Source organism: Neophocaena asiaeorientalis, unplaced genomic scaffold (genome assembly GCF_003031525.2).
Source record: "Neophocaena asiaeorientalis asiaeorientalis breed wild unplaced genomic scaffold, Neophocaena_asiaeorientalis_V1.1 scaffold461, whole genome shotgun sequence".
Taxonomy (NCBI): Eukaryota; Metazoa; Chordata; class Mammalia; order Artiodactyla; family Phocoenidae; genus Neophocaena; species Neophocaena asiaeorientalis.
The window spans coordinates 1,827,660-1,853,680 of NW_020173230.1; the positions used below are offsets into that span (position 1 = coordinate 1,827,660).

The 26,021-nt window shown below is 43.9% G+C and overlaps 2 protein-coding genes across 7 annotated transcripts; both read right to left on the reverse strand.

Moving 5' to 3' along the window:
* Positions 1-223: 223 nt before the first annotated feature.
* Positions 224-9,217, reverse strand: LOC112399916 (zinc finger protein 789-like). 6 transcript variants are annotated; one of them, XM_024745352.1, is made up of 5 exons: positions 8,954-9,217; positions 7,226-7,303; positions 5,135-5,261; positions 2,471-2,584; positions 224-1,366 (listed from the first exon to the last, which is right to left on the reverse strand). In XM_024745352.1, the coding sequence occupies exons 2-5, from the start codon at positions 7,292-7,294 to the stop codon at positions 357-359; spliced, it is 1,320 nt and encodes a 439-aa protein (XP_024601120.1). In that variant the 5' UTR covers positions 7,295-7,303; positions 8,954-9,217; the 3' UTR covers positions 224-356. The 6 variants fall into 6 exon arrangements, with proteins under 6 accessions (XP_024601120.1, XP_024601119.1, XP_024601123.1 ...); XM_024745351.1 differs by having other exon boundaries at positions 7,226-9,216; XM_024745355.1 differs by lacking the exons at positions 7,226-7,303; positions 8,954-9,217 and adding an exon at positions 4,481-4,675 and having other exon boundaries at positions 252-1,366; positions 5,135-5,263.
* A 6,624-nt stretch (positions 9,218-15,841) lies between these two features.
* On the reverse strand, positions 15,842-21,454 carry ZBED8L (ZBED8 like). Its single transcript, XM_024745334.1, is given in 2 exon segments — positions 15,842-18,771; positions 21,242-21,454. A coding segment is annotated over 1 exon segment (1,731 nt). The 5' UTR covers positions 18,672-18,771; positions 21,242-21,454; the 3' UTR covers positions 15,842-16,940.
* Between the last annotated feature and the right edge of the window lie 4,567 nt (positions 21,455-26,021).

Genomic DNA, 26,021 nt, shown 5'->3' on the forward strand with positions numbered 1-26,021 from the left:
CAACCTATGACATTTCTATTAAGTAACTCTTTTTTTTTTTTTAATTTAAATCCAGTTTTATTGTTTTGTTTTTTGGCTGTGCTGCAGAGCATGTGGGATCTTACTTCCCTGACCAGGGACCGAGCCCACGCCCCCTGTGTTGGAAGTGCAGAGTCCTGTCCTAATCACTGGACCGCCAGGGAAGTCCTCTATTAAGTAATTCTTGACTGTAGCAAGAAGGTTAGCTACGAAGAGAGGATCCCCACAGAAAAACCATTTCAGTTCCTGTTTATTAATTTTCATAAAACAATTGAGTTACACATATTTGCAAGAGTGGTTAGGTTCTGGTCTTTAAATGGTAGCTTTTCTGGTTACTATCACATAGGTATCTGCTCTCTGTGAGTACCCTGATGCTTAATAAAGCTTGTGCGCCAACTGAAAGATTTTCCACATTTGTCACATCTGTAGGGTCTCTCTCCAGTATGAATGACCTCATGTCGATGAAGATTTGCCTTAAAACTAAAAGTTTTCCCACATTCGCTACATTCAAAGAATTCCTCCTTGGTATGGATTCTTTGATGCTGAATGAGATCTACATTCCGACCAAAGGATTCACCACATTCACTGCATTTATGAGTGTTCTGTTTATTGTGAATTTGTCGATGGCTCATAAGGGTTGAATGCCGGCCAAAGGCTTTTCCACATTCAATGCATTTATGGGGTTTCTCTCCACTGTGGATTAACTGATGTCGAATAAGGGTTGAATTCTGACTAAATGTTCTTTCACATTCACTACATTTATAGGGTTTTTCTTTGGTATGGATCCTCCTGTGTTCAACAAGATACGCCATCTGACGGAAACACTTTCCACAGTCATGACATTTATATGGCTTTTTTTGTGAGTGACACTGTTTGTGGACAATCAGAGCAGACTTCTGTTTGAAGGCCTGCCCACATATGTCGCACTCAAAGGGATCCTCTGAACTGTGAATTCTTTGATGTCGAACAAAATTTGCCTGACGCTGGAAGGCTCTTCCACATTCGCTGCATTCGTAAGATTTTGCATTTGTAAGAATTCGCTTATGCCTCAAAAGCAGTGATCTCTGATGGAAGGGTTTTCCATACTCATATTTGCCCTGCTTTGTCCTTGCCTGAGCTTTCAGATCTTGAATGAGGTTAAGGTTTTGAAGGAAGTCCTTACAGCATTCATCACCAATAGTAGGGAGCGAAAGTCGGTAAATGTCCACAAATTCGTTACATTCAAGTAACTTTTCTAAGGGTTTCCTGGCCATTTTCTGCTTTACCAGTGACATCTTACATGACTCTATATCTTCAGAAATGTTCTGCTTTGGAGTTAGCTCTTTCATCTTGAATCTGGCTTCAGGACCTAGCCAAAAAAAAAAAAAGTATATAAATGACCTGACTGCCATAGAAGGAAAAAAAAGGAAAGAAGTCAGGAAGTTTGTGATACGAGACTCAAACGAGGCTAAGAAGTGCTCACCTAGTTAAACCATCATACTACAGAGGCCAGTATTCTGATTTCCTTCCATAGGACCCACAGCTTTCATATCAGAAAGAGCTCTTGACATCGGCTAACCAGCTAAAATGTCCACAAGAGTATATGTCAGAGAATGTGAGAATTGAATAAATCCATCACCATCAGTGGGATAACAACTTACTCTCAGTACCAGCAGTGTCACATAACTAGGAGAGAGGTAGCATTTTGTACTTTCTAGATAAGCATGTTTTTAATAATTCTGGGAGAAACAACTTCTTAAAAATGGAGAAAGTGTGTAAGATAGAATAGAAAAGGAAACAGAGAGAAATAAGTACAAAACCAATGGACTAGAGCAGTGGTTTTTCAACCAGGGATGGTGTTGCTGGCACCTAGTGGGTGGAGGCCAAGGATGCTGCTAAACATCCTACGAGGCCCAGGACAGCCCTCACCACAAAGAATTAAACAGCCTAAAATGTCAACGGTGCTGAGGCTGTGAAACCGTGGAGGGAGGGATGTGAAAAAGGGTAGAAGCAGCAATCAGGACATAGTACGTAGGAAAAACGAACATCACTAAACACCGAGAGAATTTGGAAAACAAAATGAGAGCAAGGGAACAAGAGCAAGTATAGAGAAAGGGTAAGTGATGAGGGTAGAAAAAAGGAGTATCTAGGATGGCACAAGAGCTGTCAGAAAACACCAGACCGGCTGCTTCAGAGAAGCACTTGAACTGCAGTAGAAAGAGGATGAGCTTTGCAGACTTGATGTCAAATCCCAACTATCAACCTACTAGCCGTGTGACAGACATCTTAGTCCCTTAGTTTCTTCACCTGGGAATGGGGCTGATGACCATACCCACCACCTGCAGGGTGCAGAAGGCATAATGAGCAGGAGAGACACCAGACACCCGGCTCGGTATCGGCACAGGAGGGGCCTGGTGAATGGGGTCCCTCCCTCTGCGTGACCCCCACAGGGCCGGGTCTTCTCCTCACCCACCTGGGCAAGCACTACTGGAAGCCTTCCTAGTCCCAGCTCTTGGTAGATCCAGGATCCACGGCTCTTCCCACTGCTCCAGCTGACAGATCACCTCAGGTTTGGGAAACTGAACTCCTACTCGTGGGGAAGTAAATGGGATGCGCTGGTTAGTGAGCAGCAGATGTCCCAGAGCTCATTTTACCCCTTGGGGTCTAAGCGGTGAGGGGACAGTGACAAGTAGAGATCAGGACAGTAGTGAACAGGGCTGGTGAGGAGAGGACTTGGTGCAATCTTTATTGAAAGCCTGAACAATATTCACACTCTGGGATATGGTAATTTCACTCTTAGAAATATAGCCTAAGGAAAATTAGGACAAAGGTTAATGAACCAGAGATGTTCAGCAGAGTTCTAACGAACAGTGCAAACTGGAAATAAACTAAATGTCAATAGGGGAATGGTTAAAGTGTAGCACATGAATACAACAAAGGCAAAAGTATTAGGCAGATACTGAAAATCCATGTATTCAAAGAATATTTCTTTTGGGCTTCCCTGGTGGCGCAGTGGTTAAGAATCTGCCTGCCAATGCAGGGGACACGGGTTCGAGCCCCGGTCTGGGAAGGTCCCACATGCCACAGAGCAACTAAGCCTGTGAGCCACAACTACCAAGCCTATGCTCTAGAGCCCGCGAGCCACAACTACTGAAGCCCGCGCGCCTAGAGCCTATGCTCCACAACTAGAGAAGCCACTGCAATGAGAAGCCCACGCGCCGCAAGAGTAGCCCCCGCTCGCCACAACTAAAGAAAGCCTGCGCGCAGCAACAAAGATCCAATACAGCCAAAATAAGGAAAGAAATAAAATACATTAAAAAAAAAACTGAAAGAAGTTTCATATTAAAAAAAAAGAATATTTCTTTTTCCCCCCAGTGCATCTGATACATTTTTCAAAGAATGTTTCTTAAAATAGGAAAATGCTCCCTAGATATTTTAAAGCAGAATACAAAACTCATGTAAATTATGATCCAAATTTTGTTTTTAAAAACTACGTGTGTCTGTGCGTGTGTGTGTGTACAGATCTTCCTCTACTTACAAAAGGGTAACTTCCTGGTAAACCCAATCTAAACTGAAAATATGCTAAGTCAGAAATGCATTTATTACACCTGACCTCCCGAACATCATAGCTTAGCCTCACCGACCTTAACCACGCAAAGAACACTTATATTATGCCACAGTTGGGCAAGATCGTCTAACACAAAACCTACTTTATTATAAAGTGGTGAAAAGCTGTTGTAACTTACTGAATACTGTACTGAAAGTGAGAAACAGAATGGTTTCAAGTGTACTGGTTGGCTGCCCTTGTGACGACATTATCACATAGCTGTGTGGGAGCTGCGGCTCTGAGCCCAGCGTCACCAGAGAGAGCGGTCCTGCATATCGCTACCCGAGGAAAAGATAAAAATTCGAAGTGCGCTTTCCACTGAATGTGTATTGCTTTCACACCATTGTAAAGTTGAAAACATCTTAAACTGAACCATCATATATAGGACTGTCTGTATACATACATAAAAGTAAACCAAAATGTTAACAGGGTTAATGCTGGGCAGTGGGCATGCAGATGATTTTAATTTTCTGCTTTATGAGGGTTTTTAATAACAGGGAAAATGCTGATACTATAATGTTAAGTTTTAAAGGGATTACAGAATTATACATAGACTATGCTCAGCTAGCTTTTTTTTTTTTAAAAACAGCACAGGAAAAAAAAAACAGGAAGGAAATATTCCAAAATATTAAGTGTTAGCCCTGAATGTTTTCCCCTTCCGTTTATGCTTTCCTCTATCTTCCATATATTCAAGTATGCTCTTGGAATGCTTTTAGAACAAAAACAAACAGTAAAACATCCAGTGCTGGGTGGACAGTCTCACAAGAGGTGGGCAAGACTCTGTGCCAAGAGTGTCCGCATGGGAGCCAACACTCCCCAGAAAGAAAAAGTCATCCAGGAACCTCCCACCCTAGGGAGACTCTGCATTGGACTAACCCAAAGGCAGGCTCCTGGGAAGATGGAAGCTGTGAAGGTTCAGAAGTGAAGTCAGTGAAGAATCATTTCCTGGGCACCCAGTGATGTTGTAAACAAGGAGGGAAACCATTTTCAGACAGAAGGAAAAGACTCTTCAAGGGAGCAAGATGCTAGACTTGGAATCTGCAGCGGCCACAGTCGTCAGCGCCTAGGAGTCTTAACAGGTGTGGAGGATTCAGGTCGGGGTGGGGAATGGGCTAATCGTCTCTGAACTCTAAAACAAAAGGGAACTATTAATTGTCCACAATCCCTCATTTGAAAACTTTGAGGCCAGATGTGTTTCATGACTCAGAATTTTTCCAGATTTCAGGAAGATGCCTTGGTGGGTATATTTTCTCTTATGTACCACCCCCAACAGGGGTTGGAGCTGAAACCTTAAACACACTGATATTTCTGATGCCATACATATATATATATATATATATATAAAGACCAAATGAGAAAAAGGATGATAAATAGCTTCCTGTACGATAAAAATCAGATTTAACCACCTGATGACTAATGAGTTATGAAAAAACGTCTGGTTTTCAGAGCTTTTTCTGCTTCTGGAATTGCAGATAAGAGACTGAGGAGATGTGCAGATACTCAAAGTGAAATGTCAAGCCGACTCGTTACCCAAGGAGAGCACGTTTCTGTAGTTGTCCAGCATCACGTCTCTGTAGAGGTCCTTCTGAGCCCAGTCCAGTGTGTCCCACTCTTCCCTGGTGAAGTACAGAGCCACGTCCTCAAAGGACAGCAACCCCTGGAAACACAGCGACTGACTGCAGCTGCAATTCTTACAATAACTTTGTGAGCTACAGTATTATTATTACAGATGGTCAATATTTGAGGCTTCTCTGGCCGTTTGGTCTCTGCTGCAGTCACTCAGCTCTGCTCTGGTAGCACAGACACAGCACAGACAACACGAGAGCAAACGGGTGTGGCTGTGACCCAATAGAACTACTCCCGGCTCCAGGTGAGTTTGCCGACCCTGCTCTGTACAACCCTACCTTGCACATCCTGTATTTATTCTGCCCGGATCTCTCAGGAAAGAGATGTCTCATTCCCATGAGGTCACAGAGGATGGGGCAGCGTGCGGGCCATTCACACAGGGACGGACAGGCTAATGGGACACAGGGCCGGACAGGCTAATGGGACACAGGGATGGACAGGCTAATGGGACACGGGGACGGACAGGCTAATGGGAAAAAACCAGGCAGGCTGGAGCTCGCGGGGCTGGCTGTCGTGGGCACCGCTACCCACTAGGCGTGAAGGGGGAGGACGGGAGGGGACACTGGGATCCAGAAAGTTGTTGGAGAAGCAAGACCGGAGCGGGGGGCAGCCCAGCAGGGAGGGACTGAGGGATAAACCCCCAACAGCGATCCCCTCCAGGCGTCTGGTCCCCACCCCATCCCTCTGCCAGAAGCCAACGCGAAGCAAGAGCAAGGGAGCCCGTGGATGGAGAATATAAAGGCCAGCCTCCCAGGGCGCAGACAAAGTGGGGAACGGTGGAGAGTGTCTCCACGGGCCAAACACAGACCGCTGAGCACCGTGCCCACGGCAGAAGTTTCCATCTGCAACTGTGTATCCAGCTCCCGGGGGCCAAGAGGCCTGGCGTCTGCCCCCCACACTCGCCGTGGTTTGGGGGGTGTTCCTGCGGAAGGGTGTCAGCAATAGGAACACCAGCTCCACCCGAGATGCTTCACACCGCTCCCCTCTGCAGACAGACCCTGAGTCTCGCAAACGACAGGCCTTTCTTTCCTCCTGCCCACACCTGGTCCGGGGTTAGGGTCTCAAGCCCCCTCCCCCGATCCCGAATATCCTCCGTCCCCAGAGCTGCCTGCAGACGCCCTCACCTGCCCCACCCACCAGCCGCCTTCTCTGCACCTGCGTGGAGGCTCCCAGGCGCTGGGATACAATGGTTCAAAGCCCCAGAGTTATCTGTGTGCGTGGGGTTTCCTAGCTGGGCCCTTCGTGTGGCTCCACAGTTCTTGCCCTCAAGGTCCTCACCAGGGGTCTTCTTCCCCTTTATCACTCCCGCTCCTTCAGGAAGCATTTACTGAGCACCAGGAAGTCGCCGGCCTGCGTGCCACACGCCAGTGACAGTAAACGCACAGAGGTGACAGCTCCTGCCGGGCCCACAGGACCAGCCCCTCGGGCTGCGCACTGCTCGACTCTAGGGGACACTGTTCACATGGCAGCTGTGACAACGGGGCCCCCAGAGCTGCTAAGTGCACAGCCTGTGCGACTCACGGAGCCCCAGCCCCGCTTCAGGGAGTGAAGGGTCCAGTGGGGAAGCGGGAGAAGTCAACACGGTGACGATCCAGGGGTCCACGGGGGGCGACGGGGGCTGTGAGGACAGGGCTCGCCCCACCCCCTCCTCTCAGGAGGCACTGCCAGTCACTTCCCAGAAAGCAGCCCCTGGGGCACACGGCCCTCACCTCCTCCCGCCTCCCCACCGGCTCCCAGGCATCCCCTGCATCGGGCCTCACCCCCCTACCATTTTCCAGATAAGGAAACCGTGAGAGATCAGGTAACACATCTAAAACAGCCTGGATTTGAACCCGTCTGGCCCCAAATTTCAAGCTCTTTACATCCTACCTTCCAAGAAGGAAAAACCCCAGCTGATAAAGATGGCTCGACCTGAACAGAGGAGTTAAAGCCACGTGAACGCCATCGCCCGGCGGTGCGACTATACCAAGGTAGGGGAGGAGGAACCCTGCTCACCTTCCACAGGGCTGGCAGGAACACGGCTTCCATGGCCTGGCCTCTGAGGTGGTGCAACCTCCCGGCCATCAGGCTGAGCTGAAGGAGAGGAAAAGAGCACACGTAAGGCCAGCTCCGATTTGAAGCTCTCTCACCAGGCAGCCCTGGACAGGGAATTCCAATGGGGCCAACGAACCTCAGCTAGCACAAAGTCACTGTGTTTGGTGTTGGAATATGTGATAAAATGAAAGCAACTGCTAGAATACTCTTGTTAGGAATTTCTGAAGCTAAATCAATTTCCAATCTTTATCCAAGGAAACCTGTGGCTCTGCCCTCACCTCCTCCCTAGAGTATATTAGCAGCACCTCGTTGAGAGACTCAATACGCCAAGGGACCAGACTGTAGGAAAAAACAGAACTCTGACCTGCAACCTGCAGCAACCCGCCTGAACCCAAACCACAAGCGATGCAGCAATAGGCCCTACATCAGGACTTGGTCTACAAGTGCCAGCTTATCTCTAATATGTACCCCTGTCCTCCATCTAGGGCCGACAGGAAAAGCCGAATATGCTCCCGTACCCAATCATGTAGGATGTTCCGCTTCTTTCATTTAACCTGCCTCCAGTTTTTCCAAGCCAATCAGCTCCTAACTCAGCATATTTGAGTCTTCCCTCTTTTCCACTATAAAACTTCCCCTTTTTGCCTTTGAGTCTCTGCCACACACACGTGATGGTGGCCAACTCCCTTGGCCATGAAGGGAATGAAGAGCCTTTGCTTGTTCTCTTTTGGGTGGTCTTCATGTATTTCTACATCACACAGAATCAGCTCAGATAGTGTAAAAATGATTTTAGGGCAGTTAGAGATTTTAGGCTACATATGATATACAAAGAGCTAATTGTGGTCAAAAGAAAATTCAGAAGACTTTACTTGATATGAACATTTTAGGGAGCAAAACCCAAACTGTGAACAAGGAGACTTCGAAGCTGAAAGTCTTGGGCTCTCAGCAGTTACCACTCAGTTTATAAAGCCTGTGAAGGGGTGGCAGAATAAGCCACCCCAAAATATACCACTTTGGAACACTGAGCTGTGGGACTTAAAAAACGGCTGTTTAAAAAAGAAGCAACAGTGGAACTTCCTGGCAGTCCAGTGGTTAGGACTCGGGGCTTTCACTGCCGGGGCCTGGGTTCCAACCCTAGTTGGGGAACTAAGATCCTGAAAGCTATGTGGACTCACTCATGCTAAGCCCCATGTCAGCAAACCAACACTTAATACTTAACCTAACTGCCATTTCAGCCTCTTCCAGGAATAGAACCTCCCTCCGCTTTCCCTACGAAGATAGTATTTAGGCCTGAATTCTACGCCATCTCAGGGGTTAGTCATTTTTCCTTGGGTATGTCCCATGTTTACATGAGGTATACATGTTAAGAAACTTGTTTACTTTCATCTTTTATTGCGGGAGTCTCAACTAAGTACTCAGAAGGGTAGAGAGAAAATTATTTTCCTCCCATACACATGAATGAGGAAGTACATTGTTTTCTATTGGGACTGGTTACTAGAAACTGACATTCCTTTTAGAAGAGTAGCACCGGACAAGTTTACTTGTTTGTAGCTGATTGGCTAGGAAGCTGCAAGGTCACCCTGATATGAAGAAAGCTTGTTTCCGTTAAGGACAGAGCCAGCATTTGGGGGAAACTAGGACAGCTTTTAAGTTTTGGTTCCGCAGCTATGGGTGGTTGGCCAGGGGACATACCCAAACTGTGGCCTCCGCTTTGCTTCTTTTTTAATATAGTAAATTCGGTGTTGTTTCTCTCAGGGAATACACAAATGATGGGATACCGAGGATCTTCATTTTTTAATTGTGCTTCTCTGGCTACCGGCGAACCTTGCTTTATGTAAGTACATCTTTAAGAAAGTCCCTCACACACCGTTCACGTTCCCTAAAAACACTGCTCCTAAGCGCTCCTGCCTCTTAAGCAAGAAGGCACCCCCCAGACGGTCCTGATCAGGGGAAGGGACCTCAACTCTTTCATTATCTAAACTAGATTATCTTCTGTGAGCATTGTGCATTTAGAAGTCAGAACCCATAATCCAATTTGTTAATCTATAACAATACAGTGCCCTGAAGACTGGGGTGGGATTGGGGGGGAGGATACTCTCGCAACCTCCGCTCCTGGCCGGAGCCAATCAACTGCCGCAGAGGGCGTTGACTAGGCCACGTGACTTCCAGGCCCCGCCCCAGCCCGTTCCAGCCTACCCTGGAGGTCTGGCGGCTAGGGGCTTTAAAAATGCTAATACCAAGTCCTTCCCCTTCGCACCAGATTGTAGCAAAATCTCTAGGAGTGAGCCCTCGTGCAGTTGGGTATTTTTAAAAGCTCCTCCTGGTAGTCTAATGTAGAGTGACCAACTTTTTAGAGAGCCGACCCTGGACACAGCCCTACCAGGCAAAAAAAATATGTTAGTATAATGAATTATAATACACATATGTTATTAAGATAAAAACATAAAAATAGATACTTATCTGAAATTATGTTATTCAGAATTGTTTACTTTTCTGTGACATGAATGCTGTTATTTAAAGCAACAGAGGACTTAGTGACAATTAATTGTAATTGATAGTAGGACTAATTAATCTTTTATATGATTCCATATGTTTAGTAAAGAAGTAAGAGAGACTGCAGATTAAAAAAAAAAAGCCTTCTGAGGTATTGTGTGAAATCTCCGTTTAAGTCCTGATTTCCACGGGATATACATATATATATCTCCAGTATCATACTAGTTGTTTGACCTAGGACAAATTACTTAGCTCCTCTGTACCTTATTTTCCATAGATGTAAAATGAGGATACCAGTACTATGAATTTCATAGAGTTATGAGTATTAAATGAGTTAATATGTGTGAAGTGCTTAAAACAATGCCTGGCACAGTAAATGTTCCTTAAGTATTAGAGTGAAAACCTTCAGTTTTCCAAACATCTTTAGATGAATACAGACATTCATTGACTCAGTGTTGTAGCAGTTTGAACTTCCATAGGAGAATTCAAAAAAATCAGGAAATACAGTGAAATTTTTAAATTCGATTAATGTTTATTGAGTGCCTAGAATGTGCCAGGCACTGTTAGATTTTAAATATTACACATTTAAATGTTACTCAAAGCACTTAAAGCTTGGTCCAGGCAAAAAGCTGCTGAACTCAGACAGAAAAATGCTCACACAGTTGAGCTTTTGACAATCATGCTGTGCTAAGTTGACGACCTTGGAGACCTGGGGGCCTCAAACTCAGGGATAGTTTCCCTATCAAAATCTTTACTGATATCTGAAGCTACATGGAATAGAAGGCTAAAGAGCTATACTAGAACATTGGACAAGGAAGAGAGGAATATTCCAGTCTCCCAGTGTTTATGAGATAAAGACCACTATGGAGAGGAGATCAATAATTGTAAGTCTTATAAGCAATAGTTCCTATTGCTACTCTTTAAGCTTGCTGATCCTTTCAGATATTGGTGCTTTTTAAAATCTCTACAAGTTCCATTTATTTCTTTTTATTATGTTGTATTTTTCTGTTCATTACGTTTATGCTTTATTTTAAATCCTTGAGCAGCATATCCATAATAATTATTTTAAGGTCCTTTTCTCCAAACCCCATAAGTTCTGTTCTTTCTGAATCTGTTTCTACTGACTGATTATTTTCCTGGTTTTGGATTACATTTTCCTGCTTCTTTACATATCTATTAATTTTTGACTGGATGCTAGACATTATGAAGTTTACATTGCATGTTAGAGTTTGTTGTCTCCCTTTAAAAATCATTAGAACCATACAGTCCAGAAATTCCACCTCTGGGTAAGTTCCACCAAGAATTGAAAGCAGCAACTCCAACAGATATTTGTACACCCATGTTCATCATAGCATTATTCACAGTAACCAAAAGGTGAAAACAAGTGACCTGGACAGATGAATAGATAAACAAATGGTAGTCTACATACAATGGAATATTGTTCAGCACTAAATAGGAAGGAAATTCTGACAAATGCTATAACGTGGATGAACCTTGAGGATGTTATGCTAAATGAAATAGGCCAGACATAAAAGGACAAATATTGTATGATTCCGCTTATATGAGGTACCTAGAATAGTCAAATTCATAGAGACAGAAAGTGGAAAGGTGGTTGCCAGGGACTGAGTGGAGAGCTGGTGTTTAATGGGTGCAGAGATTCAGTTTGTGAAGATGAAGAAAGTTCTGGAGATGGACTGTGTTGGTGGTTGCACAACAACGTGAACGCTCTTAATGCCACTGAACTGTACACTTAAAAATTATTAAAAAGGTAAATTTCATTTTTTTTTGCGGTACGCGGGCCTCTCACTGTCGTGGCCTCTCCCGCTGCGGAGCACAGGCTCCGGACGCGCAGGCTCAGCGGCCATGGCTCACGGGCCCAGCCGCTCCGCGGCATGTGGGATCTTCCCGGACCAGGGCACGAACCCGTGTCTCCTGCATCGGCAGGCAGACTCTCAACCACTGCGCCATCAGGGAAGCCCGGTAAATTTCATTTTACATGTATTATTCCCCCTGGCCAACAGTTCAAATACTTTTATATCACCTGGATTCTTTCAAGGCTTATTTTGAAGCTTTGTATGGGTGTATCACCACCTGGAAGAGTGTGATCTTGGCTTGAAAGCTTGAGCTAATCTTGAAGTACTCCAGGCCTGGTTCAGTCCTTTTATTAAGGCATTATCCTTGTAGGATCTCTACTGGCTGCCTCAGGTGTTCAGTGAGGATTCCATTATAGCTGGCCAGGACATGAACGTCTCCTAGCTCTGTGTGAGCTCGGGGAATTACTCAGCTTACAGCTTCCTACTTGTTCTTTGCCTGGCTTGATTCTGCCAGGAACAAACTCAGGAGGACCCGTTATGGAGATTTCTAGAGCTTTTTCTCTGTGCAGCTTCTGGCTTTCTAGGCTTCTGCTACCCAAATCCCAGCTCCCTCTGCCTCCTTGAACTCAAATCTCTGTGTCCTCATCTGAGAGCCTGCTGTGGTCTGTTTGGGTGCCTCCTCCCCTGCACTGGGGCCTGGAAAGTGCCTCCAGTTAGAAAGTCAGGACCATATAGGCCTCACCTGATGTATTTCCTTTTTCCCAGGGATCACGGGTCTGCCCTGCCTGTTGTCCAAGGTCTGAGAACATTTTGTCATATATTCTGTCTAGTTTGATAGTTTTTACAGTGAATCCAATAAGTCAGTCCAGTCCTAGAAACTGCATCACGGCCAGAAGAGGAAACTCAGTATAGTTTTAATGTGTGTTTCTTTTAATATGAGTGCACTCGAAGTTTGGGGCTTCTCATTGTTGTGGCTTCTCTTGTTGCAGAGCACGGGCTCTAGGCGCGCGGGCTTCAGTAGTTGTGGCTCACGGGCTCTAGAGCGCAAGCTCAGTAGCTGTGGCGCATGGGCTTGGTTGCTCCGCGGCATGTGGGATCTTCCCAGGTTAGGGTACGAAACTATGTCCCCTGCACTGGCAGGCGGACTCCTAAACTTGCACCCCCAGGGAAGCCCTCTCATCCTTTAAGAATGGGAGTTTTTAATTGCAGTTATTCTGTCCCTGTTCCACTGTTGTAAATTGAGTATGTGCTAGGGGTAAGGAAAGGGGAGCAGATAACCTGTTTATTAGTTCATAGTTTGTTGGACCCAAAGGAATCCCATCCAGACCTGCCGGAGATGACTGTCCATCATCCAGAGATCCTGGACTTTGTGCCGAATGTAGGAATTGGATTGGACTCTGGGTTCTCTCTTGGGGAAGAAGTAAACCTATTTCATGCATGGGACAGATGGGAAGAACTGTGGCAGAGAATACTAGATTTCTCTAACGCATTCTCCCTTCTTTCATGTATCCAGCTTTATTACATTTCTCAGCCTCCCTTGCAGTTAAATGTGGTCCTATGATTAAGTTCCCTCCAAAGGAAGGTAAGCAGAAGTTTGTATGCATCTCACAGTTCTAGCCCATAAAACCTTCCACGAACATTTCTCCATGGCCAGAGTGACTTTGAAAACCATATGTTGAAGATGACAGAGCTAGTGTCAGTCTGGGTCCCTGAATGACTGCATTTGAATACAGAAAACTTCTATTTTGTTTGGGCCATTACATGTTGGGCCTATGGTAGCACTTTAGCCTCCTCTGACTAGTACATTTGGTCCTTCCTATTATGACACAAAACCCCAAAGTCATAAAGGAAAAGATTGACATAGTTCACTATATAAAAATGTAAGACTTCTCTATGGGCAAAGTAAGATAAACAAAGTTAAAATAGACATGAAGAAAATGTTTGCACAAGTACTATTTACAACAGCCAGGACAGCCAACCTAAATGTCCATAGACAGATGAATAGATAAAGAAGATGTGGTACATATAGACAATGGATTACAACTCAGCCATAAAAAAGAATGAAATAATGCCATTTGCAGCAACACGGATGGATCTAGAGATTATCATACTAAGTGAAGTGAGCCAGAGAAAGGTAAATATCATATGATAACGCTTATATGTAGAATCTAAAAAATGATATAAATGAACTTATATACAAAACAGAAATAAACACATAGACATAGAAAACACACTTATAGTTACCAAAGGGGAAAGGGAGGGAGGAATAAATTAGGAGTTGGGGATTAACATATACACACTACTATATATAAAACTGGTAAACAACAAGAACCTACCGTATAGCACAGGGGACTATACTCAATATTTTGTAATAACCTATAAGGGAAAAGAATCTGAAAAACGAATGTGTGTATATACACACACACACATGCACACACACACACACACACACACATATATATAAACTGAATCACTTTGCTGTACACCTGAAACTAACACAACATTGTAAATCAACTATACTTCAGTTAAAGAAAATGTTTGCACAATATTTAGTAGGCAAGAGATTAAGATCTATTCTAAAGAGGGAGCTCATACACATTAATAAGAAAAAGATTAAAAATGGAAAAAGGATATGAACTAATAATTCATACAAAATGCAAATGGGTCATATACATATAAAATTGTTCACTCTCAGGACTTCCCTGGTGGCGCAGTGGTTAAGAATCCGCCTGCCAATGCAGGGGACACAGGTTCGAGCCCTGGTCTGGGAAGATCCCATATGCCGCAGAGCAAGTAAGCCTGTGCGCCACAACTACTGAGCCTGTGCTCTAGAGCCCGCGAGCCACAACTACTGAGCCTGCACGCCACATCTACTGAAGCCCACACGCCTAGAGCCCGTGCTCCACAGCAGGAGAAGCCTTGCAACGGGGAGCCTGCGCACTGCAACAAAGAGTAGCCCCCCTCGCTGCAACTAGAGAAAAGCCCGTGCCCAGCAACGAAGACCCAGTGCAGCCATAAATAAATAAATCTATTTTTAAAAAAGTTCACTCTCACTAGTAATCAGAAAAATATAAATTTTCTTAAAGCAAAAGAAATATATTAATACCTTTCTTTTAGTTATTTTTGACTAGAATAGTAGTTTTAGAGTGTACAAAGTGACAATCTGGTTTTCCCTTGTCAATTAATCTTTAAAATTTTCCCTAAAGGCAAAATGAGCTGGAAAGGGGGAAAAAAACCCTCAGAACCAGCTTTAGATAAACAGCCATACAATTAAGATGCCAGCACCTATTAAACCCTAAAATACAGAAATGACAAAGGGTGGTATATGTCCCGTATTAAGCAAAATGGTCTCTTTCAGACAGACAAAAACTCTCGTGATAGTTTCTTCCCTTTTTGTTTAAGGCACTTCTCAAATGAACACCCTTGTTCACGTCAAGTTCCCTGAAAGTGGCCATTGTGATTTCAAATTGTCCCTGGTGAAAAACTGTGCTGGTGAGCTATACATACTTCTTAATTTACAGTGAGAAAACATGAAGAAAGCAGGTATTTGACTAAGAAGAAGCAAGATTTTAGATAGAAAAGACCCCACAAAAACTGCCATGGTCCACAGGATGGTGCTTGTACAAACCTGGTACTTGGCCAAAGGCCAATTTTCACTAACAGGAGCCAAACAGATCCTGATTCTGGGCAAAGTAAGCCTCAAGGACACAGAGATAAGTCTTAGTCTCTCTTGTCCCCATCTTGGTCAATTTGGATTCTATTTCACAGAGCCTACACTGCTCCCGGACTTTACCACCAATTCCCAACACTTCCTCTCTATTGAAATGGGCAAACTCCTGGTTTCAGCTGCTGTTCTCAATATAGCTCACTGAAATATTGCAGGAATACCTGTTGACTATTTGCAGTTCTGTAATCTGTCAGATGCTTGTTGCTTCTGCGTCCTTTTACAGAATGGCTTGAGTCCATGCTAGTTTTGTAACTGTTGGTGATTCCACCACCTGGGTTTGTTGTAGATGTCCGTGGGTTTCAGCTTTGCAATCCTAGTTGCTCTGTTGTTTTTTTTTTTCAGTTATACATACATCTATCTATCTACACATATTCTTTTTCAGACTCTTTTCCATTATTGTAGGATACTACAAGATATTGAGTATAGTTGCCTGTGCGATACAGTAGGTCCTTGTTGTTTACCTATTTTATACATAGTAGTCTGTATCTGTTAATCTGAAACTTTTGATTTATCTCTCCCCTGCCCCCACCATCATCCCCTTTTGGTAAGTTTGTTTTTGTGTCTGTGAGTCTATTTCTGTTTTGTAAATAAGTTCATTTATATCATTTTTTAAGATTCTACATATACGTGATATCATATGATACTTGTCTTTGGTTTACTCCACTTAATACGGTAATCTCTAGGTCCCTCCATGTTGCTGCAAATGGCATAATTTCATTCTTTTTTATGGGTAATCATTCCAGTGACTGTAACTACCATACCTTCTTTATCCATTCATCTGTCGATGGACACTGGGTTGCTTCCATGTCTTGGCTATTGTAAATAGTGCTGCTGTGAACGTTGGGGTACACGTATAGTTTTGAATTAGAGTTTTCTCCAGATACATGCCCAGGAGTGGGATTGCGGGATCATATGGTGCTCTGCGTGTTTTTTAGGAGGGATTTGGGGAGATACAAAAACTATAGCACTATCGTCACTACCTTCTCTTGTGTCCTTTCTTGAGAGCAAGGGAAACCTTCACAAAGATATCCTGATAGACTGCCCCACATATATCCTTCGCTAGAATTATAACACGTGCCCATGCATAAATAAACCCAGGGACGAGGATGGTGTTAGACCATGATCAGCATCAAGATTCACTTCCTGGAATTAGAACAGACAGAAATTCCCTGGTGGTCCCATGGTTAGAACTCCGTGCTTCCACTGCAGGGGACCTGGGTTCGATCCCAGGTCGGGGAACTAAGATCCCCCAAGCCGCGTGGTGTGGCAAAAAACAAACAAAAGAAAAGAAAACAGACAAGGAAGAGCACATAGGCACATAAATGGTGAGAAACTGAATCTGAATGGGGCTCTGCCTGAAAGAAGCAAGGCAGCAGCAGTGGACAAGGCGACAGATTTGAGTATAAAACTAAGAGTGTTGAGAGCACCATTTTTCCAAATTGACAGCAATTCATAGAAATATATTTTACATCATTACTCTGCATACACATACACACATATTCATGTGACAAACAAGTTTCACGAGACAATACTTACTATACAAGAAAATGAAACCTAGTAAATCCCAACCATAATTTTATTAATATTTATATACAAAAAGTGCGTAAGAACGTACAAAAACGAAATTTCCTAACGATTGTTACGATTAATGTGATGGGTGTGCTTGTCTGTTCATGAGTTCGTTCCAGTCAGGCACACATGAAGATAAGGCAACACGCATGTCAGGTGCACTGTTGAGCTGATTTCTTTTCTTTGTTTTCAATCGTGCCAAGATCGAAAATCCTAGTTCACACAAATAGGTAGATGTGAATGGTAATGATAGCGATATATTCTTTCTACTTAGCAGTGGAAATTCATCTTTCATCTTAATCCAAAATGCTGATAAACTTAATGTCCTGTAATAATTCCTCAGTGTGAATGACGAACTGAGCTGCAGTAATTCATTCTCTTCTTCAGGCACCAAGTGTAACTCAATTATTGATTCTGGGGTTTGATAAGCAAATAGATCTTTCATCCAAACAGCTTCCTTTAACAATGCAAATTTCTCTTCTGGAAAGTAACGATTGAAGGTTTGAGACAAAGAAGTGAGATGTACTAATATCTCTAATTTTATTTCTCTTAAGCAGTCTTCATGAATAACGTTCTCTTCAATGTGTTGCAACAGCGTTGGGAACATGTAGTAGCTGGGGCGATTACTTTTAAGTCTTACCTGCCATAACAATAATGCCTTTTGGAATCCTTGAACGTGTTCAAGATATTGAAATATATCATTGTTTTTCCCTTGTAGCTTCGAATTTAATTCATTTAAAATGCCAAAAATGTCACTTAAATACGCCAATTTTGTTACCCAAATGTCATCTTCAAAAATATTTGCCAAATGCGATTGCTTTTCAATGAGAAAAATGTAAATCTCATTCCTGAGTTTGTATACTCTGCTCAATACTTTTCCTTAAGACAACCAACGAACTTCTGTATGAAACAATAAGTGGGTATGGCTCACTCCAATCTCTGAACACAATATTTCAAGAAGTCGGCTATTCGATGAGCTTCCTTTAATAAAATTAACAATTTTCACTGCATGTTTCAATACATCCATTAGGCTCGGTGGAATTTCTTTGGATACCAAAGCTTCTCGGTGAATAAAACAATGATTCCAAAGACAGTTGTTATGGGTGGCTTCTAACAATTTTTCAATAACTCTGCTATGTTTCCCAGTCATATTTGCTGCTCCATCACTTGAAATTCCTTTACAATTTTTCCAGCTTAATTTATGTTGACCCACAATGCACTTTTCTAATTCAGTGAATAAATCCAATCCAGTTATATGTGAATTTAAATTTAAACAACACAACAGATCTTCTATAAAATCATCTTGCCACACATACCTGACACATACCAAGAGTGTGGGACAACTTGCAATATCCGTGCTCTCATCAAGTTGGATTGCAAAATCTATACCAGAGTGTAGTCGTGTCATAAGCATTGCTTCTAAATGTTTTGCAATAGTACAGATTCGACGAGATATTGTATTATCGCTAAGAGGTATAGTTCTTAATTTATCAGCTGATTTATCATCAAAGATGGTACGTACCATATCCATACATGCTGGGAGAATAATTTTTTCAGCAGCCGTGTGAGCCATTTTCTCTTTTGCCACTCGATACGCCACTAAATATGATGATATTAAGGCTCTCTCATTCATAGTTGTGGAACGACTGAGAAATTGGGGTGATAACTCTAGGCTATTTCTTTCTGTTTGAAAACGGTCTTCCTCATCTTCTTCCTCTTCCTCCTCCGCTTTCACTGTCACTGCGCCTTCCATCTCCTGGGTAGCCCGGGGAGACAAATCGGTAGCACTGCCTGATTCAGCAGTCATTGTTCAGGTTCAAAGAACTGGCTCACTTGATCCAAACAGGGTCTGTCTGCAGGACTTTCCTTTTTGTCCTAGATGTTTTATGAGATCAGTTTTTGCTGTCCTGCAGGGTGGAAAAATTTAATAGCAGTATTAAAAGGTTAACACAGTGTTGCTATGCTGCTTATACCTCATCCATGAAGATAAGTCACTAAATCCAATGATGTGACATAGTAAATGCTGAGTAACTGCCATTCATGTTAGCTGTGTCCCAGGCAGATTCGGTACGTTGCATACACAGCTCATTTAAGTCTCATGGAAGCCTAATGAAGTACACAATTATTATTCCTATTTTAAAAGCTGAGAAAGATTAAATAATGTGTCTAACAACATAGTGTAGTGGATCCAGTACTCAAACCCAAGTCTGAAGTCCAGGGTCCTAACTATGCCGCTACACTGCCATCTAGATACTCTTAAAAAGTGATCACCAAAGTACGGTGTACAAGACCATCCATTGGGGCACAGGGGAAAACAATTAAGACTTGTATTTGTTTTTTAAAAACACTGAAACCCATTTAAGCTTTCCTGATAGCCATCTTATAGCATTTATATTCTGTCATCATTTGTGTTGCCATTCTTATTTTCATCTTCCAACTATTTTATTTTCTTTGCTCATTTCCCTTCATTTTTAGTGATATATTGTCTGAAAATCTCATTCTTTCTCAGGTATTTTAAGATCAAGGAAAAGGAATCTTGGTTTTTGACATCTCATCAAAGATTTAAAGGTGGGGTATGGGGAATAACACGTTCCTAGAGGCCTTCCCTACCACTGGCAGTATGAATCAAAATGAAGTGACTCCAAGGCAGTGAAACTCAAAGACACGGGGCTGAGGTCAGGACATGGACAGGCGCTTCTGGAGTGTTTTCCTGCTCATGTTCTAGGCAAGTAGCAGCAGGAAGACTGGGTTTTATTTTGCATTTCTTGAATGATTCCAGCACTCAATCATCACTTGACCTTAAGCTCACTAGCGGTCTCCAGTTTGGTATGCAATATTTTAATAGTTCTTACCCTGAAATTTAATTTTTAATGCTTTCATGCCTTATTTCAACTAGACTACTTCTCAAGAATAAAGACTGTCTTTTACTCTGTGGCCCTTAAGTCACATGACATAGTTCGTTGCAACCAGGAGATATTTTAAAAAACATTTGTTTGAATGAATGCAATGTCAACATTTTTTGCCCATTTGGAGGAAGTTCAACAAATTCATTATAGGCCGGGTATTTCAATACTTGGAAGGGCATGTCATTTAGAAATTAAGAGATGCTACTCTATTGCAACCGTCAGGTTACTTATGAAGCATCTGAGTAAGATGGGAGGAATACTATAGCAGCACAGGTTTAAAATACATAAGTAAATAATGTGCCCATGGGTAAGTTACCTACGTCTCCCATTACACTATGTAACCAACCTATTTCTCCAGCAAATAGTAAGGAGGTTTCATTGATCTGCTTACAAGGTATTCTCCACAACTTATTTATTGATTGCAAATGATCTGTGTAACACAGTCCTGTATAAGTGTTTTCTTTGGTCCTCTGCCACTTAACAGCCTCTCTCAATAATGACAGCATCTTTGTGTATACTGGTGGCACTTCAGGAAATGGAGATGGGGCATTAAGTTTGGCCTAGCTGCATTTTTCAGTTAATTTCCCTCTATCAATGAAGGTCCAAGTTGGAAGGGCCCTCTGAGATATGCAGTCTAGTTTACCTTACTTAGGATAAATTTGAGACTTAGCGTTTTGTCTAAGAGCATCCTGCTAATCGGTGGCAGAGAGGGTGCCAGTGACCAATAGGCAAGTGGCCCAGCGATCTGCTCTTGCCGCCGCACCGCGGCAGACGCCCCTCACTACTCAGCCCTCTGAGTCAAGCACAGTTGGCTCCCACAACTGAAAAATTCACCTGGTGTCTCAAATTACTCCTGTAAAAAAGCTCTCAGGAAGCTCGGAAACTGAAAAGAAGAGGGTGAAGTGCACGTAAGCTTTTCCTCCTGCATTCAACTCACTTTATTCACTAAGCTTCAAACATTCTTTAATCACTGCCATTAATGGTGGTGAATTTGGGGGTGAGCGGATGATCTGCAAACACTTATGAGTCTTAAACTTCTTCACTAAAAAAATCAAAAACAAAACCGTGGAGCTTGGTAGCCTCTAGGGTCTTTCTCATTTTACACCTTGAGGTCCCTAGGAACCCAGGATACAAGCTTTCACCAGAAGGAAAGCAAAGGGGGATGATCGGGGAGCACAGAAATTAGACTAGGGTCATCTGGGGTGAAAACCGAGGACGAGGCGTTGTAGGTGAGGCACGCAGGCTGCCTCCTGCCGGTCCCAGAGGTATCTCATCCCAGTCCAGAAACCAGGGATCCAAGGCTGTATCTGCAGGGAGACGGCGCTTCCTACTGCCAAGGCTGGGACGAAGGACAGGGACACGGACCCTCCACCCCGTCTGGGGACTGTCGTGGCGAGGGGGATCGCGGAACACGGCCGTACACATCCACCTGCGTCCCCGCCCATCCTCCCCGGCTGGACCCCCGTCTCACCGTGAACCCCGGAGAAGCCTGGGGTGCTGGGATAGAAAAGGGAGGTGACTCTGGGGACCAAAGGACAGTGGACTTGGACCCAGGCGCTCCGCTCGCCAGAACCCAGAGTGTCACAAAAGCCGGAAGTGCGTCAACATCTGCCTTCCGGGCCTGCGCTGCCCTTTTGGGGTGTGTGTGTGTGTGTAGGGGGGGTGCTCCTCTCAAGGAAAGCGGGAGGTCTTTGGTTCTTGTTCCCCAACTCGTGAGTCGGGCTTTGGGGATGACTTAGCTCCCCTTTTCCCGTCCGGGAAAACGGGGGTTAAGTTTCTCTCGGTACCCTCCTGTTCAGATACTTATACAATTCTCCTACTTTTTCTTATTGATGGCAGTAATCGTAATAATTCTAGTTATTATCAAACAATAAGGTGATTGTGTGTCTGTGGCAGAGGAACTGAAACAAAAATGTAGACAGTAGAGCAAAGTGAAGTCAAGGATGGATGATTTCACGAAACCAAAGTGGTTGCTTCTCCGGGGACCCTGATTGCGTATTGCCACTTGAACGGACCTGGGGAGGAAAAATGTTGCCTGCCATACCCGTAAACTGCGTCCTTCAAGCCAGCAGTCACTGCAGCCGCCCCCAACTGTGTACCCTGAGGGGATTCAGGATGGAGAAGAGCAGGGTACTGGCCCCAGACAGCTGAGGTGCATGTCAAAGGAATGATTTCAGTGAGCCCAGACTCTTGCATCTTCCCATATATAGAAAAGCTCTAAAATCATTAACTTGAAATGTCTGGTTTTCTTTAATTAAGAGTAATCTTTTGATGTTCTGGCTACGAGGTTTTTGCTGCAAAACTCCTACATATCCTGGCTTCTCCCTTACCTCTTCGGAGCAGCCCTTAGAGCTGAGAGGCTGTCTTCCCAGTTTAAGTCCTCAATTTTGTCTGCCAAATAAAACATAATTCTCAACTTTTAGGTTGTGCTTTTTTTTTTTTCAGTCGACAGTATTTTCAAATATTTGTTCAATAGGCAACAGATATTCTTTCCAATACTAGATAGTTACAAGATTCTGAGCTTGGCTAATGTTTCCAGGGAGTTTTGAGTGTGATAGTAATGGAATTACTATAGTAATTCGAATTTGAGGCATTTTTGCTGTCAAAATGTTATCACAGTAATTACAGCATTTGCTATTACTTCACTTTTTATAAAAGAGTAAAAGAGACCTTGAATGATTGTGACATGGCTCTTAAGTTCCAAGACAAATTTGAGGGCAAAAATGGAAAGCCCAAAAGGAACAGCCACCTACTACAGAGGCTACCAATGACTAGGTGATATTCTGAATAATCTTCCAAGCCCTGAGTAATGTTCCATTCCCAGTGAGGTTTGACCTTGCTGTGGTTGCCATTGTTTCCTCCTTCTACTTCCCTGTGACTCTTCAGTAATCCACTTGAGTAGGTTTTTGCTCCTCTATCACTGGCTGGCTCCCTGACCTATGGTCCTCCTTGAAGACATATTCCCAGAACTTCTGCCTCCAGATTCTTCCTCCTATTTCCTTCCAGTGTTGCAAGTCATCTCTAAGAGTCATTACATTGTTGTACGTTGTGTTTTTCTTCTTTGCCTAAATCTGCCTTCTCCCCTCCCCTATCCTCCCACCCCTGTTCGTACTTTAAAGCGCCTAAAGGATCCAGGAAGGTAGGTTGTTGAGTGCAGCCAACTGGATATGTTTTTGTATTTATGTATTGTGTGTCGAAGGGACTGTAGGAAGCCTTTGTAATAACTCCATTCCTTGCCTGCTGATATAATGGCACAAGGAACTGAAGTGGCCTGGTGGCATTTTCAGTTTCCAGTTCAGTGGAACACTCAAGGTATCTCCTAGAAGAAATGCTCTTCTTGAGAATCAGGATCATACCCAACAGACTCTAGACTGGGGAGACAGGAAGCACAAATTCCACACATAGGTTGCTGGTTATGATGGTTAATAGGGGCCACTCCTGTTTTGACTCCTTGGTTCCTGTATCCATGTAGTCTTTCTGTTGGAGACACAATACCATATATATGTTATTGGTTCAATGCATATACTGTATCTTGGAGGACAGCTCCCCAGCTTCACAAGGTGCTGTATCTTGTTATCAGCAATTTAGCTGAGTCTTCAACGTGCCATTCCACAGTTCCATTGTGCTAGTTGTTTCTGGCTGATGAGTAAACGCTGTGAATTCTGTGGTTACAAGCTCATTGTCACACCTCCTTGACTATAAAATGGGTTCCTTGGTTTAAGGTATATCCAGTGGATAAGGCATCCTATAAGCCCTCAGATGACGGTGCGGATGGAGGCAAAGCAGTCAGGGAAGACAAACCCATATTCAGAGCATGTATCGATTCTGGTGTGATAGTTCCCTTCTTTTGTATCTATCCATGCCTAGTGCAATGGTGGGCATGTGGGAAGGAGTAGTGAAGTGTTCAACCCCTTGGGAATAGTGGCTCCTACATTTTCTTTAAAGCAATATAGTGTAAGTTAAAAATCATAGATTTTGTGAGTTCGTTGTTTCCACTTGCATCATCTGAATAACGGTTGAAAGAAAATTGTGCTCAAGAGCAAAACAGTAGCTACTGTTTCTTACCATCCTTTGTTAGGGATTGGTGCCTATTGGTGGGACATGGACTCTTAAATGGGTGCCTCCTGAGGACCTCTCGCTGGAGAAAACTGCCCGAGTCGGGCAAAACTTAGACAGAGATGCACCACTGTCATAGTTTGTTCACCTCTGCTGTAGGAATGCAACACTCTGCTGAGAGCTACAACCTGTGGGGAAATGGCAACTCAGGAAAGAACCTCAAACTTATAGCTATCCTAGAACATTAGAAGAGCTTGAAATGGTGCCCAATTCTTGAGCTTGTTTTACAGAACAGCAGGTAAAGGAACAACTTGTTTAAAAAACCCTCTGCTGGGCTCCCCTGGTGGCACAGTGGTTGAGAGTCTGCCTGCCGATTCAGGGGACGCGGGTTTGTGCCCCGGTCCGGGAAGATCCCACATGCTGCGGAGCGGCTGGGCTCGTAAGCCATGGCCGCTGAGGCTGCGCATCCGGAGCCTGTGCTCCGCAACGGGTGAGGCCACGACAGTGAGAGGCCCGCGTGCTGCAAAAAAAAAATAATAATAAAATAAAATAAAAAACCCTCTGCCTTCACTGAACAAGCTCGCTTAAATTATTTTTTTCAAGTTACACACCCTCCAAGCTTCATGTAGCCTAGATAATATACCACGAGATTCCTCAACTACCCCTTTAGATAACACCTCTGTCATATGAGTGGCTATAGTAACAGGGACTAAAGCTGTTTTTCAGAAACTTGGAGTCAGCTCTTGTCCAGTTCAAGCTGGCTAAGACTGGTTGGGACCACTGATCCTAAAACTCAGCCTGTGCAGGTGTCTGACGAATGAACTTTTGACATCAGAGGGCCAAAAACTCGAAGCTCAGATCATGCTAAGTGCTTGCATTTTTGAACATGCATCCCATTAAGAAGCCTGTAACTCAGATATGCCTTTGCAGAACACTGATTACCTCACCTTTCCCCAACCTCCTATCACCTTACCCCACACTTAAGACCAACCTGCTTCCTTATCCAATAAAAATCTCAAGCCCCTCACCTTCAGGGAGGTGGATCTGAGATTTGTTCTCCTATCTCCTCACTTGGCTTCCGTGTTAATAAACTCTGCTGCAAACCTCAGTCTCTCAGTGTTTGGCTTGCTGCCCATTGGGCAAACGAACCTGGTTCATAACAAGTTGTTAATGACAAGCAGGAAGTAATGTGTCATCTGTTGTCCCAGGGATTGCAACAGGAACAATGGACATCACCAGGAGGTATAGTTCTGTTCAACACACAAAAACACTTTCTAATTGGAGCTGTCCAACAAGCAATTGACCAAGCAGTGCATTTTTTTTTTTTAAGCAGTGCATTTCCTATCCGTGTTGCTGACTTCATTGTGACAGAGATACTATTGACTAGAGAGATTGTGTCATAGTAGGAAGTTGCTGTAGATTCATGAGGTACTCAAGGAGAGAAAGGGAAGGCATATCAGAATCTCCCAGAGGCTCATGTAATTTGAAAAAGCATGGAGAACGTCACACTTGATTTTTCTTATATTTAACTGTAAATGTCAAATACCATTAAAGGGTAAATATCTGATTTGTGAGCTTAAACAAAGGAGTAGTACCTAAAGTCCCTTCCAAATCACTGTTTTGATTCTTTAGTCGACTTGCCAGTCCCTGGCGGACCTAGTCCCACCACAAGACATCACATTCTCTAAGGATGCAGGAGGTCCTAATGCCCTAGGGGCTTTTGTGCTAGCCCTGGGCCTGCTTGTCCACGTGCACCGTGCTTTACCCATCCCTCCTTCTGCAGAGTCCCGTCTTTCCACCAGGAACACAGCTCTTTCCCAGTCTTTCTTCCACTCCAACTTGCTCAATGCCCCCACCTTCCCCCAAGAACCGTATTATGTTTCGATCCTGTGATTTTCTGAGGTTCTCATATAACCGAAGCGCCTTCAACCCTGGCTGTAATCAGCGTATTTTGTACCCCTGTGCTAGTTCCCGAACGGCTGACTCATGGAGGTCGGACCACTAGGTTGGACATTTCGTCCTCATCCCCGACACGCACCCCCACGGAAGAGCCACCACCCCGCGGGGAGTCTCGAAGGTTGGCTGCAGCCAGGGAAGGGAGAGCGGGGCCGCCTTCCCAAGTCCGGGGCTGTCGCGGTCACTACCGATGTACTGGCTACAGAGCGGCCAGCGGGGGTCAGCAGGGAGGGTGAGAC

Coding starts and splice junctions, on each gene's coding strand:
- LOC112399916 (XM_024745352.1), bottom strand. CDS start 7,294: ATGGCCGGGAGGTTGCACCACCTCAGAGGCCAGGCCATGGAAGCCGTG. Junction 5,262..7,225: donor TCCTGCCAGCCCTGTGGAAG/GTGAGCAGGGTT, acceptor CTGTGTTTCCAG/GGGTTGCTGTCCTTTGAGGA. Junction 1,367..2,470: donor TTCCAGTAGTGCTTGCCCAG/GTGGGTGAGGAG, acceptor TTTTTTGGCTAG/GTCCTGAAGCCAGATTCAAG.